Source organism: Tiliqua scincoides, chromosome 3 (assembly GCF_035046505.1).
Source record: "Tiliqua scincoides isolate rTilSci1 chromosome 3, rTilSci1.hap2, whole genome shotgun sequence".
NCBI lineage: Eukaryota > Metazoa > Chordata > Lepidosauria > Squamata > Scincidae > Tiliqua > Tiliqua scincoides.
The window spans coordinates 44,745,620-44,763,442 of record NC_089823.1 but is presented as its reverse complement, the minus strand read 5'-3'; the positions used below and the strand labels follow the sequence as shown (position 1 = coordinate 44,763,442).

The 17,823-nt window shown below is 42.2% G+C and overlaps 1 protein-coding gene across 1 annotated transcript in view; it reads right to left on the bottom strand.

The window, feature by feature from the left end:
* Positions 1-1,838: 1,838 nt before the first annotated feature.
* GPA33 (glycoprotein A33) overlaps positions 1,839-17,823 on the bottom strand; it is a 31,797-nt gene continuing 15,812 nt past the window's right edge. The window contains exons 3-7 of the mRNA XM_066620673.1: positions 14,305-14,518; positions 13,066-13,227; positions 8,073-8,189; positions 6,973-7,096; positions 1,839-3,693 (exon numbers count right to left, since the gene is read on the bottom strand). Of these exons, the coding sequence (XP_066476770.1) occupies positions 3,537-3,693; positions 6,973-7,096; positions 8,073-8,189; positions 13,066-13,227; positions 14,305-14,518 (774 nt within the window). The 3' untranslated portion in view covers positions 1,839-3,536. The remainder of the gene's footprint in view (positions 3,694-6,972; positions 7,097-8,072; positions 8,190-13,065; positions 13,228-14,304; positions 14,519-17,823) is intronic.

Genomic DNA, 17,823 nt, shown 5'->3' with positions numbered 1-17,823 from the left:
GACATAATGATACAAGCAGAAATGAGGCAAATTGTATCTACCATCCAATTGGAGTTTATTGCACTCAATATTCTACAACTGATGCACTGCAGATGAAAGAAGAGTATCTTTCTGACAATGCAATGTTATGATTTGAAATACGATATCCCCACAACAAAAGCATTGGGAGTGATTTCTGGATCCTACCTAACAAATTAGCAAGAAGCATCTAGTTATTGCATTACTAATCAGTCATCTAAAAAGCCCTTCATTTCATATTGTTTCCACATATCCCAATGGTCCATTTAATGAAACATGACATTAAATATCCTAGAAGTACATGTGCAGTGGTGTTCCCAGGGGAGGGAAAAAGTGTTAAGTGTTGCAAGGCGCCCAAACATGCCATATAAACTGCCCCTCCCCTTTGCCTTCAGAGTCATTCTGGGCAGTGAGAGCAAAGTGGAGACGCCTCCTTGTTGCTCTTGCCGCCTGGAATGGCTCTGATGGGGGGAGGGCAGCTTACATGGTGCGTTGGGGCACCGTGCAAAACTTAGGGCTTCCTCCCCTCTGGGAACATCACTATATGTGCATTTTCTAGAAGGGGCACTTCCTGTAGTGAATATTTTCAAAGTGAAATGAATATGCTGGTTAACTTGCATGAGTGATACACCTTTTCTTCTCTGTAGCCTGATTCAGACATAACATTAAGGCTATAGTCCATTACACACTCACTTGAAAGTAAAGCCTTCCCACAACACAGGTGGGCTGTCCTTCTGAATTAACCTGTATTATGCTGTTAAGTAGCCATTGTCAATGTGTTGTTTTTTTCTTGTTATGCCCCCCTAGGAGCTCTTCTCAGGTTCTAGGGCCACCCTGGAAGGATTCAGCAAGGATTCAACATAAGTAGATAGTCATAAAATCATTTATCATTTAACACCAACTCTGTGACTCCTTTCAAATGTGCCAGGGCTCTCCAGGTGGCCATATTGTGGCTGTTATAAAGCATGGTTTTAGTGCCATGTGATGAGCTTAAGGAGCTGTAGGCTCTCACTTTCACTCTTCTCTCAATATGAAAAAGGATGACACAAAGTGCAGCTTCCTGCTACTGAGGTTTGTTTTTTGGTATGGTACCCTGGCTTTTCTAGTTCTAGTAAGTTAACTAGCCACAGTTCCCATAGCTCAAACATAATGTGCACCTGTGGTTTGTGTTAAAGTGAAAGCAAAAGTTTTTATTCTCCTGTTATTACTGATGTTTATTTTATTTGGGAAATTAATTGATTCAAGGATGGCTTCAGGAGGTGCAGGAAGATTGAAGCCCTCTCCAACCTTAATCTCCCAGTCCCGTACAAACACCTAGTGGAAGAAGGGATCTTAGGTGCAGGACAAGTGTTGGCCAAAACCATCAACTCACCCAACTGAGAAGCAAGCAACTATATTGATTATAATTCAAGTAAATGAAATAACAGAGTAATGTATTAAAAGAAAGCTTCAGGAAACGTTTTAATAAAACAACCAATAATCAGCCACAGCAAAATGTGCAAATGTTCCTGCACATAAATGCATGTGCAGTCAGGGCTGGTGCCAGGCTATTTTGTGTGCTAGGCAAGGCTAACAACTGCACCCTCCAAAATGTGACTGTAAAATAAAAAAATTAATTGCATTTGCACAGTTTATGTATGTTGTGGTATTTATCTTACCCTACACCTTTACTCTATTCCCTACACTAAGATGGGGAGAAAGAGGGGTTAGAGCATAGATAGCTAATCTTTGGACTAGGCATTTCAAAAATTCAGAAAATGCCTAACTTGACTGCTGACGTGTCACCCTCCCTCCTGAACAAAAGAGAAACAATTCTTTACACATTCATTTATTTAAAAAAATACAGTTCAATCATGTGTGGTGCTATTATATAAAGAAACATCAAATAGTTACAAAAATGAAATGCAAGTAAAACTCAGTTGTTGTCAGGTGTTGTGTTACCTTTGACATGTGTGTCATAGGTTTGCCATCACTGGATTAGAGAGGAATGAAATGTTGTGGAGAAAGAAAGAACTTAATGCACAACTAGCTACTTGTATCCAATGCAGTTGGGAAGCCTATCAGGATTCAGAGGTTTTGTAGCTCAGAGGTTTTTGGAGACTTTGACTTAACAAACTCACAAAAGGAGTCTTTGTATCAGATAGAGCATGCCTTAATGATTCAAAATACCCCAATTTTGGGAGAATGCCAATATGCATCTCTAGGAGTAATTTTGTGATGCCTAATCCTATATTTCGGACCACGATGGGGTTTCATTGATTCCAGTTTATTAATGTGTGATCTAGTGGGTGAATGGACTCTGTGTGGACACTCTTATTTCTTAGAAGAGTTCTCAACAGGGGCAGCCAAAATGCAAACTTACAGATGGATGTCACAGATTCAAAAAGGAAGTTTTACAGTATGGTGAGACTACATATTTTCATTGCAACATCATTTCCCCTCCCAAATAACATTATAACTATGAAATTGTATCTTGTCACAACCAGACTCCAAGGTGGAATGTTATAAGTTTGATCTGAATTTCAGAAATACAAAAGTGCCCATGGTTCATTGATGTATATAGGTTCCAGGAAAATTGTTCAAAAATGTTTTGCTGGTAAGGGGGAGCATGTGACTAATGGCCAATCCTAAAGATTGGCTGTAAAGCGCTTTGTGATAGTACATGGCCCAGGAGTGCTGGTGGGAAGGCCAGAGCCTTCCTACAAGTGCTGGCAGTCATCAGTAGGTCCATCAAATCAGGTAAGTCCAGTGCAGAGGCGGGGGAGGACAGAAATGGGGTTGAAAGGGGGAGGGGGAGGTGGAATGGGGCAGTGGTGGGGAGTGGTGGGATGGTTTGGGCCCAGGAGGAGACAGGATTGATAGTGCCAGTGTGTGCCGTACCCAAATGCCTTTCCTGGGCCTGATCTGCCTGCATGGATCAATGTGGATTTGCTCCAACGATATCGCTGGCGCAGGTCCAAGTTGATCCATTGTGGCTGCTGGCACTAACCCTGGGGCAAGGAGACAAATGTCTCCTTACCCTGAGGAGACCTCCAGGAGCCAAAAATCCTCCACCGGATGCCTGTGCCAGCACCTCTGCATCACCATGCAGGGACGTAGGTAGGACTGGGCTGTGAGAGTGGGAGCTGGCAAGTCCTTTTTATATAGTGTGAAATCATGGCTTAGTATTTCTTCTGAACTCATCAATGAGCCAGAACCAGGGTATATGAAAAGTTCCATGGAGCCAATGTTGACAACAACAATAGAATACTCACAGTGGACCATTCCTCCGTTCCAATGGTAAGACTTGGATGAGAAAATTGGATGGAAGCCCTGAGACCCAGCCTGCCTTTGTAACCAGCTAGTTTTTGCTATGCACTAAACTCCTTCTAGGACACCTGAAGAATCTGCACTTATACAAGCCAGCTGTATATATGGTCACAGAAATCTGTCCAAGTTGGGGGAGAGGAAACTTTTGAAATTGAACCTTATTTCCTCTCTCTCACCTGGACATGCTGGTGTCACAGCATCTGAAACCTCTAGTGATTGTTTGGTGGCATCATTGGCTTGTGTTTTCTGCTCTCTTCATCTTCCCTCTCATTATCTTCCACCTCCTCCTCGTCATGAATCTCTTCTTCAGGTGGTCCTCGAATTTCTACAGCTTTTTTTGGTGGTTGGTATTTGTTTTCTGTCTCCCTAAATATTTGATAGAGAAAGAGATGGTTTTCGGTTAGCTGTGGTTTTTATTTTAAATAGTTATGGGCGATGATTCATTACTGCAGAACTGGAACTGCCAATCACTACAGTATTTGAGTTCCCTTGCAATCTGAACCAAATAGTGTGCTGGAAGTTAGGACGTAGAGCAGAGGTTCCCATACTGGTCTTTGCAACAAGTTGAGGGCAGTGGGCTGGCAGAGTTGCTCGGCAGTGCAAGTGCCACAGATCACATTGCAGAGCCTCTGTGTCATGAGTAGAGGACCTTGTGTGCTGCTGTATGTGCCCACCCACCCTCACTGGGTTTTTTAATGCTGATTTTTGGTCTTTTTTCCAGGTGCAAACCAGGAAGTAAGTGCTAATGATGTCATCACATTGTGCATCATTGTGTCATCAGCACTTATTTCTGGATTCGGCAACTGGCAGAAACAAGAGGAGGTCATTGCTGCCCCAGTGAGTTTGGGAAGCACTGGGTAAGAGAATTGCAATGAATGGGGGATTACAATTCTAAAAGCATTATTACCAGGGATGGGTAAATCCAGCACAGCTTGACCCAGGTCAGATCACAAATCTTCACTCCCTGTGACTTGACTTGAAAACAAGTTCTAACAGGAGCACTTTCCAAGTCACCCAGAGCATTTTCACAACTCAAAATGACTTGAGTCTCAAGTCACTCCCTTTAAAAACCCAGCCATGGAAAAAACTGGGGCTGCTACTGTGTGTGTGTGTGTCCAAGTTCTCTTCAACCATTCCTCTGCTCTTCCCATCCCATCTGTAAGGAGAGACTGCATGAGACCGGGGACGGAAGTGGCAAGAGGGAGTAGGGTCACACGCAGCAGCTGCGAGGTTTACCAGAACGACCCAATCCTTTGCAGCTCTACTCAGAAGTAGTTGCATTTGCACCAGTCATTCAATGAGGCTTTCTCTTCATTGGAGGAATGGAGGAATTGGAGGAGGCTTCCTCCTCAATGGAGCCCACCAGCAGAATAGCTGGAGGAGGTGCAAAGCACTAAGTTTTGCAGGAGCCTCACCTCAGCTTGCAATCACTATGTGTTGCACGGAGTCTCACCACAGGCATGCAAGCAGCTCCCTCCCCTGTCCCTGCTCTCACACAGTCTCTCCCCACCCCCTCCTGCCTTGTTTACAGATGGGATGGGGACAGCAGGGGAATGATTAAAGAGAACTCTGACACACTGAACCCTGATAGCAGCCCAGGTTTTTAGCAGATACAGTAGATCAGTGTTACTCAAACTTTTCTGGCCAGTGGCTCCCTTGACCCCCGTGGCTGTTGGCCATGACTCCCCATCATGTTCCTGAGGGCTGGAAGTGACATCATTAACAGGAAGTGGCCAGAAATATTAACTATATTAAATATAATATTATATTTATTATATAATATTAAATATTAAATATATATTAACTATATTAATAATTATATTAATCATATCATTAATTAAATGCAGATCTTAAAATATATTATTAATACACAGCAATATATGTACATGCTTTATAAATAATCAGCTGCTGATCACTGTTGGAGACAGGATGCTGGAGTAGGTAGATTTTGTCTGGTCCAGGAGGACTCATTTTTTTAAACTTTGTAAGCATAACAATAGAATTGTTTTATCAAATGAACTTTGTGAACAACCAGTCTGACCAACATTACACACACACACACACCCCTGTGGACCCCAATCCAACTAGTCATTTTCTCCCATTCTCCTTGGATAGGATTGAACCCTTTATTAATTTAATGAAATTAAATTTTTCCAGCAGCTGGTGGGGAAAACAAAAATAGACCATGAAAATATATCAGAGCTGATAAGGGTTTGGTTAGGAAGCTGATTTGTCTCCTATACTTGGAGATGCACAGCTCAAGCCTATGCATGTCTACTCAGAAGTAAGTCCCATTAGAGTCAATGGGGCTTACTCCCAGGAAAGTGTGGATAGGATTGGGCTGGCAATCAATTCATCAATGGCTGATAAGTATTCCTTTCAAATAGCAAGATTCATCACTTTAAAAATACAGCCTTTCCTCTTCAGTCAAACAACAAGATTAATAAATCACTTTAAAAACAGTAGCCTTTTTCTGCTCCTGGCCAAGTAAAGTGTGTGCTTGTCTCTCCCCTCCCCCTTTGCCAACTGCATGGAAGCAACTTTAAGAGTCCTGATGACTGGTAAAATAGGAAGCGTTATATTTGGGGAGGGGGAGGAAAGCTGGAAGGTTTGGAGATGGAAAGGGGGGAGTGGAAGAGGGGAGTGGAAGAGGGAGGGGGTTGAAAAGAGAGATTTCACTTTGATGAGAAGTGATCCCAGGCTGGGAACTAGGAACCAACCAGACAAGGATCAGTGAGGGTTAAGGACTGCAAGCTGAGCATGCAGTCTGCATGCTCAGACTGCACCATCTGAGTACCCATCTGAGTACTTGCCAGATAGGGGTTGGAGTCGAAGAGCTTTGGAAACAACATGCAGCAAACACAAAGGCAGCAGCCTCAGAGTGGGTGGGGTGGCAGCAGCCACTCTCGAAGCTGAGCAACTCCCGTTTCTTCCACTTTAGAAAAAAGTGCAGACGACAGGCAGAAGATGGGCTTGTATTCTGCCCAGGGGTGTGACTGTATCGCTTCAAGAGGACATCCCGCGCCTCCCCTTTGAGTTCCTGGTGCCTCCCTAAAGAGCTGCGCCTCACAGTTTGAATAACACTGCAGTAGATAGTCAGTATTACAGATGGGGGAAGTTAATGGAGACTGGGTTTTTTTTGTTACATAAGACCTTGAATGAGTACATCCTTGATAAACCAAGATTGTCAACCTACCTGCTGTAGTTTGATAGAGAAAATAGTGGGCATGCTGTACTTGGGGACAGAAAGAGTATGACACTTTTCCTATTGTGCTAAAGTAACTGCGTAAGCAGCACTGACTTCACAGAATTTTACAGCCTAACTGGACAGCATTGCAACCAGACTTTTACCCAGGGTACAACAGATGACAGAGTGCCTATACCTTTAACTATTGTATAGAAGAGGGAATCTTGGCAGCTGCAACTTTTTCAACTCTTCCTTGTTGAGCTGCAGTTGCCAAAATTCCCTCTTCTATACTGTGATTAAAGGTATATAGGCAGTCTGTCGTCCACTGTATCTGGTCACCCTGCTTGTACCATAGCAATGGGAAACGGCCTAAGTGAGTTGAACTTATAGCCCTTCTTACGAATAGGCTACTTTTCTCTGTGCTGCTTTTATCCCACCCACAAGTGAAAGATACTCACGTAATCTCATAGTCCTTTTCTTTTTGTTTTCTGCAACAACAAAAATATGCCAAAACACCAATAATAATTAGTGCAGCAAGAACTCCACCAATTATTCCAGCATAGAGGGCAATGTTCATGGATGCTGTGGAGAAAAAGATTAGAACTTTGTCACCCCTGGATGATAAACCAAATTCACTCCCCTTTGGGAAGACATTACTAGCCCAACAGCCCAGTTCGACCCAGTACATTGCAACAGCAGAAGGCATTTCTGTTGTCACAAAATAGTCTCCAACAGTTCACAAAGCACTCAGCTGGTGGCCATTTTACATGCAGCGCTGCAACAAGCAGCAGTGCTGCCATACTGCCACCAGTTCTTGCCATGCTCACCAGAGTAGGTAAGGCAGTGGTGGGTGCAGGGAGGGGGAAAAACTGGGTGGGGAGGGGAAGAAATGTGGCTGAGTAGGTGACAGGTGGGGGTGGATCCAGCAGCAATGGTGTGCACTGGATCCAATCCCCTCTTTTCCCAGCTTTCCTGCCGTTTTCATCTCTTTGAACTTGCGCCAGCTACAGAGCTGGTGCAAGTCCAAAGAAAGCCATTCAGAGCAGGAGGCTTGTGGAAAATAAGGGGAAGTAATTCCCCCTTCTCCTCAAAAGCCTCCCAATCCCCTCCCACCCCCTGCTGGATACAGCGTGTGACTTTTTGGCACAGCTGCATCAATGGGAGAGGGGATGCATAGGATTGGGTTCCAAGTAATCCCTATCTCTACTTCTTTTCTCCTCTATTCTGGGAAGGGGAAAAAAAAAAAACCAAGCTAGCAACCTGCTGCTTTGTATTTGCAACTAGTGAAAGGGATGTATCTAGAGGTGGGTTTTTCAGAAAGCCAGGGCCATTCTCTTGACTAGTTCCAGTGTAATATTACTGATTGAGAGCCATCTTGTCACCAGATAGCAATGGGCTTCTTCAGTCTCAACTACAGTCAGATGCAAATTCTTCAACAGTGTAAAGTAAAAGGACAGTTCTCAAAGTGAAAAATATGGGTGTTATGGGGCTTTAACTTTCCAACTCAGATTTGCCTTCTCCCCCCCCCCTCCAGTTTTGCAGTAACTTTAATTCTTACGAGCTGCAATAGCAACAGTCATATTGCATTTCTCTTCTCCAACAGAGTTTCTGGCAGTGCAGATGTAGTAGCCAGCGGTGTTTGCTGAAATGTTCTTTAGCATTAGAAGTCCTGCTGCTGCAAGAGAGAAGCCATAAAATAAGATCATTAGATAGCAGATACAAATAAAGCAAGGCATCTGCCTCAAGATTCTAAACACAGTCCGTGGTAGACAGTGTTACAAACCAGGGTTGAGGACTTCATGTCACATATGGAATTTCTTCTTTACAACCCAACCCATGAAGACATTGTGCAAGGAGAACTACCCATTATTACTATGGTAAGTTACTAGTATGCTTGTAAGCATCAATCTATCCAAAACTGTCAACAATCACATGAGCATAAGTAATTCCATTTTTATACTACCTTTGACTTTTCCTCCAAGGACTTCAGGGAAATTCACGCAGTCCCTTTTTTATCCTCATAATTACCCCATGAGATACATTAGGATGAGCAAGAATGACTAGAATAATATCTATTGAACTTCATGACAGGTGGGAATTGAACCCTAGCACAGAGAGCTGCAGAGGAAAGGGGGGAGATGGAAAAGCTCACTTCCATTCAGTGGCGGACCTCCCCGTACCCCAAGGCATGATGCCTCGCACAACTCCAGGACGCATCAGGGAAGCCTCCTGAAGGTTCCCTGATGCTTTAAACTGTGCTTCCGGCAAACCAGAAGCACAGTTTCCGATCCTGTCAGGAGCCTCAAAGAGGCTCAAAGAGGCTTCTGTGGGGTCCTAAAGGTACACGAGACTCCGCACCCGGAGCATTTGCCCCATCTCATGAATGGGAGGTCTGCCACTGCTTCCATTAATTGAAAGAAAGTTAGAATCCAGCCAATGTATGTCCTAGGCCTGCCTTACTCACTTGAACAGAGTAAAATTATTATAGTATTTTCACAATACTGTAAAGCTGTAATTTGATATACAGGCAATCCAAAAGTCTCCCCCCTCCCAATTACTAGGAAAAAATCTGAAGATGGGAAATGAAATGAATATATTGAACTTCTAAATATGCCATGTCAAGTATCTCTTAGAATGGTGGAGAGCATTTTGGTTAAGCTATACGTGTGTTGGAATACAGGGATCTGAGAGTTCCTGTTGAATCTGCCTCAGACTTGAGAAGGGGACTTGTCATATCAGCCAGTAATGCAGATTTGAAAATGAGGCAGTCCCCGTGCATTTAGAAATCTCCGTATGTGTATAATCATTTTCAGGGAATAGGTCTTTATCTTTCTGTGCATATAAAATGCCATATTGTAGAAATATGACTTGAATGGAGAATGTGCATAGGCTGGGGCAATTGTATTTGTATGATAACACAGAATGGGCACACATTAAAAGAGAGCTTCAATAGGTTTTTTGTTTTTTTCAATTGAAGACAATGTTGGTGAGGTAATCTATGAAATTTCCTGAATTCACATTTTATTTCACTTGGAGGCTATGCATGTTGATTGAACTGTATGACATTTCCTGTTTGCTCACCTTTTTCATGCTTTCATGTAAATATGCTCACACTGATGTATGTACACACTTTGTTCAACTCACTTTCACCCCAACATTCACAACTTATAATAACTAATATCTCACAGGGATTGATGTGTTAGCAGTGTGCCTGAGAAAACACCTATTTTCTAGTACAGTGCTACCATCTATAGGTCAGGCTGGTGAATAACAAGCATATGTGATACACATTTTCTTTGCTGCAGTCTTTAAATTGAGTACTTATGCAGTGTGGACAAAGAGAGAGAAAGGTTTAGAACAATTTGAAACCACAGAATGGTTTATTGGAAGAAGGCAAATTAAGTGATGCCTTCTCTATAGGACATTCTGATGTTGCTTTTTGTGGGTGTGCACTTTCTACTTGTAAAATGTAGCAGATGAATTCTTATGAGTAATCAAATAATAATAATTATAAAAATAACAATGAAGGAGTAGTACAAGTAAAAGGGTTTTGATAAGCGTGCCCAAAATGGAAGAGCATAGGTGGAGGTAGGGGATATGCTAGCTGGGAAAGCACCAAAACTCGTGCAGTGCAATCCTATCTTGCACTGGAACAGACGGGCCAGGAGGCCTGCACTGTATCCAGCACATGATAGGGGTTCAAAGTGGCTCAGCCGGAGGTTAGGGGAAGCTCTTCCCTTTACATTGAGGGGAATAATGAGACAGCAAGCATATAAAATAAATTGCAGCAAAAGGACAGATCTCTAAGAATCTGTAGAAAGATTTAATTAGAAGGCCAGTCTGAAAAGAAGTGTTTTAAGACACTACTGGAAGGTTTCTAAAGAAGAAGCAATTCATAAATATTAGGGGAGGGAATTTCACTACTGAGAAGGTCCTGTTTCTTGCTGTCAGCCCTTCCACCACTGTAAGCAACAGAATAGCAACAGAGAAAAGGTTCCTCTGATTTCTGAAGAGAGTGGGCCGGATTACATGGCGGAGGGCTGTCTCTCAAATACACTGATCCCAAGCATTGTAACACTTTAAAGATCAAGGTCAGCACTTTGATTTGAACCAGGAAATGAATTGGAAGCCAGAGCAGATGCTGGCTGTCCAACAGGCAAACCACTGACTTCCAAAGACCACTTGAGCAGCTATCTTCTCCTGCCCCTTCATTTTTTGCTCTTTACTAACTCCTTAGTAAATCAAGGAGCCGTTTTAAGACTGAAACAGTGTAGAGATCACTCAGGAGTGACCTGATCCACAGCCCTGGCCATTTCCCTATTCCAGAGATCACCCAAGGCCTCAGATGAGTCACCAGCACTAGTAGCTGGAAAATCCTCCAGAGCCCTCAGGAAACTCTCAAGATCCATTAATCTCCAGGGGCAGTACCTTGTCTCTACAGAGGTATGAGGTTGCAGCAAGGCTGACCCTCAACAGGAAGTCATCTGACCATGACAACAGAGTAACTTTGATCTCCACATTGAGATCACTGCCCACTTGCCGGGCTATAAACACTGGCTAGGTTCAACACATGTTCTGTTTTGTGTGTTGGGGCCCATCGTTTTCACAGCAGCCATGAATCTTGAGCTGCTCTACCCTGGGGACTTCAGCACAAACACTGAGGTCCCCAGCACCAATAAATGGGAAGATTCCAAATGGGGAGACTCCAAAACCATGGTGGTCCAAAGAGACCAACTCGGTCAGCTCAGGTAGGGTGACTTTTGGGCAGCAAGGCAGACGGTACCCTTCCAACATTACATGCAGACATTCTAACCCAGTGGAATACTGGATGGGGTACCTCCTGGTAAGGGAGATGCACTCCCAATAGACCATTGTGATTCCCACTCCCTTCCCCTACAGCTGTGATTGCTGCAACACCTGCTTGGTTGCTTGGCTGCTTGGCTGCAGAATCCTGCTTGGACAAAGCTGGAGAGACCTATTGCTTCCACCACATCCAGCCAGGTTTCTATAATACATGCCAGGTCAGTTCCCTCATCCAGGATTAAACCCTGAATAATGCAGTTGTTATTATTTACTGCCTGGCATTCAGGAACAGCAGCTTCAGACTCAGGGAATCACTGTCAAGCTAATCCTCATCAGAGAGTTGAGAGAGGGACCAGAAAGTGGTTCAATTTGTCTATGATGGCCCCTCCTTCCCCTGGAACAGTCTGTCTGACCCTCATCACAACATCTTCCAGGGAGATCCTGAATATGTGGGGCAGCAGAGATAAAATCCTCACCACTTGGCAGAATAACTTATTATAGTCAACCAGCTTATCAAGTGGTTGCATCACATGCACCCCATGTAAAGTCATCACAGGGTAAGTAGTTGTCTGCATTCATCTAGAATAATTAATGTAAGATTTTGAAGTGGGTCAAAGGTAGACTTTGAAGAGGCAGTTATTGTAATCCTGAGACATGAAGCATTATCAAGCAGTGGTAATTATTCTAGACTTTTTACTATTATATAGTGCTAATTTTATGAGCCTGTTCTCTATTGTGATTTTAACTGAAGAGCACTAGAGACTGCCACTTGTATCTTATTACAGCCATTATTTATTAAAACCATTATTTATGAAACCAAAGATTGTCAAGATGGCCACAAACAGGGGGCTAAAGAAAAAGAGAGACCATCAGAGAGATAAAGAAGCATTCAGTGAACACCATATAGAACATGAAGGGCTACTAAAAAATGGAAATCAAGACTATACTGCTAACTTATCAAGATTCTTTTTCAAACACTGATGATTAGAAATGTACTTTTTAAAGAAAAACTGTCAGCAATCTAAACATATTGGTGGTTTGAGACAACAAGGTGCACTTGTGACCTTTGATTGCAAAAGATTCAGATACCATCCCTCCAGGTTTTGATTCTCTTACAACCTTTCACTTTAGCACTAACAACATTCTTGTGGAAGAGATGTAATCATCTTGTGCATGTTTTGCATGATAGCATGGTTGAAACAAAACTCAATTCCCCAACACCACTGCACAGCAAGCTCATCCAGTTTTTTGAATGGTAAAAAAAAGTCTCTTTAAAACTGATGCATGTAGGGAAGTCATTCATCAGCACCCATTGGGCTACAAGGACAGTTTAAAAAGACCCCCAAAATAATACAAGTCTACTTTATCCCATCTGCAACAACATTTGGCCAATTTCTTGTTTGCCTTCTTTCTTTTTCTTTTAGTCTATATTCTTTCTAGTACAATCAGTTAGGCCAATGCCCCAAAGTCTGGGAAGCCTATGAACTCTTTCAGGGAAGAGACTATAAAAGCAATCATTAAAAGCTTCGTTTGGGAAAATCTGGGCCTGGGCTGGGTTTGAACACATAAGTCAAAGATGCTACCCAACATTTTTCTCCAAGAAGGATCTTGCTTTAAGAAATAAATTGAAAATATGGTGATGTTCATTCGTATTATGATAAAGTACAAGAATATTTAAATGCATTTTAAATCTGAAAACAAAAAAGGGGTTTTCTACAAAGTACATCATATAGCTTAATTTCTCATACCTGATGCTGTTCCTTCAAGTGCCCGTGGCTGGTTTTGTGCATCATAGCTTTGCCAGGAATATTGCGGTTTGGGGGATCCTTCAACTGAATTGCAGGTCAGGTTAATATTATATCCATACTCTGCTTTCCCTATAATTTGACAGTCTGGCTTGGATGGAGACACTAGAAGGGGAGGGAAAAAAAAGAATAACCTGAGAAGGTTCAGCAGTGAGAAGTTAGAAGTTGTAGTGTTGGAGAGTTTCTAACAAATGTTCTGCTTTTGATTTAATTGTTTGCAGTTCTGCATGTTGTTCCTCACCACCTGCAATGACCTGTATGTTACAGTATTCCCTTAAAACAAAAACCTGCAATGAATATTCTCTATGTTGTTAATGCTTAGAATCTTACAGCCCAATCCTATGCATCGCTGGTGCAGTAGGACTGCCAAGCCTACACTGTTTCCAGTGCTGCAACTGAGCAGGCAGGAAATCTCCTCAGGGTAAGGGAACGTTTGTTCCCTTATCCCTTATAGCACCCCAGCCTGCTCAGTGTTCCAGGTATTTAGCTGGCGCAGAAATGAGTAGCCCTGTGTAAGTCCGGCACACCTGGGATAGGGATTAGGATGTGGCAGAGGCCTTCTCTGCCATCTCCGCCCCCCTCCTGGAAATGACTCACCACTGTTTCACCCCCGTCACCCCAAAATACTCCCTCCCTGCCTCTGGAATGCCCTCCACACACCCCGCTCGGCATATTACTCACCTGCCCCAGTGGCCATTGGGCAGGTGTGGCACCTGTGGGATGGTGTAGGCCTTTCTTCTGGCATAACTTACTCTCTGGGTGTCTAAAAGAGCTTTACAGCACTTTTACAACATCTAGCACTAGCGCTGCAGCCGCAGCACAGATACTCATAGCCCACTGAATTGGGCTTTTAAGTTGTCATATTCCACTTTAACAGAGAATTGGGTAACATTCCATGTTCTCTCTTCATTAAGCAAGTGTGGTTTACATCCAAGTTCACCTAAGGTACAGCACAACATAATTTCATCAAGACTTACTGTGTGTGCCTGTTTCTTGTTTCAACAAGGTACTAAATCCATGCACTTTTAGGAAGCAGAGAACTTTCTGATTACCAGTTCATTCGTTAATTCATACGTCCCCTTTTCTTGTGAAGTACATTCAAGCACTACGTCTTGTGTGCTGTGCTGTGCTACTGAATCATGATATGTGGCTGGTACTGATCCAAAGGGCAGAATGCCTTACCCAGGACCACAAGATCCATTGATGCATGTGTCACAGGGGGATCGGCACGCAAGCGGACTGAGCATTCGTAGGTTCCATTGTCATCCATGGTCAATTTACTGAGGGTGAAGCTGAGGTCGCCATCTTTTGGCTTGCCAGAGTAGCTCACACGACCTTCATAGCCTATTCCTTCCATTGTTCCATAATCATCAAGGTACATGTTAATAACTTCTATCTGGAAAAGGAAGAAGGCAACTCCATTTAAAAGACTTAATTATTGGGTTGCAAATCTTTAGTTTGCCACTACAGTATTCCAAATGTTAAATGCACTAAAAAGGATGAAAGGCTCTACATTTCCCTATCTCATTCACTGATATCCTTTCTCAGCCTGCCAAAGACCTCTGAGCATTACAAAAGCTCAGATAGGCTCTGGGGCTCCTTTCAGAGAGTCCAAGCAGCAGTCATCACCATTTGTTCAGCACCATTTTTTCACTAATACTGGCATTTTGACACCCCCCCCCCACTCCTTCCCAACAACCTCTCATTCATTCATTCATTCATTCATTCATTCAATATTTTTATACTGCTGTTCTTAAAGCTCAAAATGGTGTATAACATAACAATAAAACAATTAAATCCATAAAAATACAATTAGGTAAAAACAATTAAAAATGATATTTGAGAAGGTAAAATGATATACCAATATACACTTTTCAAAGAGACTTTCATCTTTGCTCAGTTCTCATGATTTGAAACAAATGCTCAGCCCGATCCTAAACTACTTTCCAGTACTGATGCAGCCATGCCAATGGGAAATTGCACTGCATTCTGGGAGGGGGTGAGGAGGGAATCACAGAGGCCTCCTTAAGACTCAGTGCTGGAAAGTTGGTTAGGATTGGGTTGTAACTTAATACATCATTTGCTTTGCTGCAGTTGCCTTTTAAAAAAAATTCTCTCCCCTTTTTGTACACAGAACACATTGAAGAAGGATCAATCTGGATTGAGGCCACAGTGGTTTGGTAGGGGGCTTTAACCCTACTCCTCACTATAGTCCTGATACAACTGGGGAGTGCATACATGCTATTTAGAGGGGGGGAAAGCAAAACATATCTGGGCTTATTATGTGATTAACGTGTCCGTTAAATATATTCAATGTATTATTATTATTAACATTATTAACAGTATTTAATGTAGTAGTAGTAAATCTTTATTACGGTCATAAGACCAGCCACATATAAAATATCAAAATATATAAGCATATATATAGATATACAAAAATATGCAATATATTATGATTAAATTTAAAACAATAAAACAGTTTATAATTATGTTTAAAACAGTTCTGAAATACCCAGCAGCAACTTCCAGCCATCTCCCCTAAAACAGTTCCATTATATCTAGCAGACTATACTCTAACTACAAAGGTTCATCCATATTTAAAATCCATTTCCTAATGCCCATTGCAGCGGTAAAAAATTTAGCGACACTATATGTAAACATAGGATTGGAATCAGATAACAATACATACATACATTGTTGCTCTGTGCATCCGAAAAGTCGGCCAATCAAAGGGGAATAAGTTCTTCACGTATCTTCTTGTAATAAATACACCACAACAGAACATGTTCAGTTGTTTCTATCTGTTCCATTCCACATGGGCAAAAACGCTCTGCCCAGGGGATCCTTTTATACCGTCCCTCCTGTACAGCTGAGGGTAGTGCATTAAGCCGGGCCAAAATAAACGCCCTTCTATGTCTAGGCTGTTCCAGCTAGACAAAATAAGGTGCTATTGCAACCTTCTATAATCTATCCTCGCTAAGAAAAAATTCTGGGCAGTATTTAATGTATACTTGCATACTCGATGTATGCAATTTAAAATGCTTTTGAACCTCTCTCCTCTCCTCTTATTAGTGTGCATGTTTAAAAGACAATGCAGTTTTAAATGGATTGAATCTTAAGAAAGTGAGGATTCCTAAATCCATTGAAATTAATGGGATGGAGAGATGGGGTGACAGCAGAGCACATGCATTGCATTCTGAAGGCCCCAGGTTCAATCTCCAGACACAGCAGAAACATTTTCTGTCTGAAACCCTGGAAAGCTACAAGCATCAACAAAACTGAGCTTGATGTACCAATGGTCTGCCTTAGTATAAGGCATCTTCTAAAGTTCATCTCTCATGATTAACTTGTCTCATTGACTTAAGTGGTGCTTACTTTCTTAGGGTGCAATTCACCGAGACTGTATCAGGTTTTTTAATTGATCGTTGGCTGTACTGAAAAATGAATTTGCAATCTGATTTCAGCTATCTATGTGTTTATCTATGGGTTCTACCTGAAGAGCATTTTTCATTCTCAGCCCACTATTTTTATTTACTAATTTGCTTTGCAGCTGTTACCCTCTTTACCCTCACAAAGTAATTCCCATTTTACTGATGGATACATGAGGCTAAGGCTGCACAAGACTATCTGCTGAAAATGGCTAAAGCATGATATACTAAGGCTAAGGCAAGATATGGCTACGGCAAGATTAGAGCCCAAGGCTCCTGCACTAAATTCACTCTATTCACTCTTCAACACCAGCTCTTAAATTCATGTCTATCATGCAGGATTGCAGTTTAATAGCATCACCCCTCCTCTCATGCCAGTATGATATAATGATTTGTCTTAGCTGAAACCCAGTCCTTAAAGCTCTCTGGTGACCTTGGGAATCATAAATGGGTTAAGTGAGGCCAAAAGAAACAGAAGTCCCAGTCCAGCAAGAGAGATCTATTTGCAGAAGCCGACTTCTATTACATACAGGTGCACATCTTCAACCACATGATGATACTCATCTAGGCCACACTGGATGCATCTGGATGCATGGGGATGCACATTTTCACCTGGAGTCACCAGCTGTTATATACAACTAGTTGCCTGAAACTCATATTGGATTGGTGCCAAAGCGATGGTCTAATTATTATATGGCACAACAGTAATAATAATAATAATAATAATAATAATAATAATAATAATAATAATAATAATAATAATAATAATAATAATACAGGTATTTATATACCGCCTTTCTTGGTTGTCAGATTTCTCCTCAGACTTTAATTCAAGGCAGTTTACATAGGCAGGCTGTTTAAATCCCCGTAGGGATTTTTACAATTAAAGAAAGGTTCTATCTTTCAAGAACCACACAACATTTCAGATGGAACTTTTGTGGTCTGTATCACTTTCTGGCGTCCTCCCACACAAGCTGACAAGCAGCTCCTTCCAAAGAGCAGGTGGAATAACTCAGCTCAGCTTGTCAGCTACTTCAAGGTCTCGCCGTTCACGGTGCCAGTGGCCTCGAGCTGGTGACCTTCAGATGTTATCTTCAGGCAAATGGAGGCTCAACCCTCTAGACAAGACCTCCTGCCCATCTGGGAATAAAATATACTAGGAGGACTTGTACTCCTTTCCCTTTGCAGTCAAAACTAAAGACACCTTTGAAAATGCAGTCTCAAGGTCAGAGAGGATCCTCTGGTTGAAACACTTCTTCATTCATTCCCATTA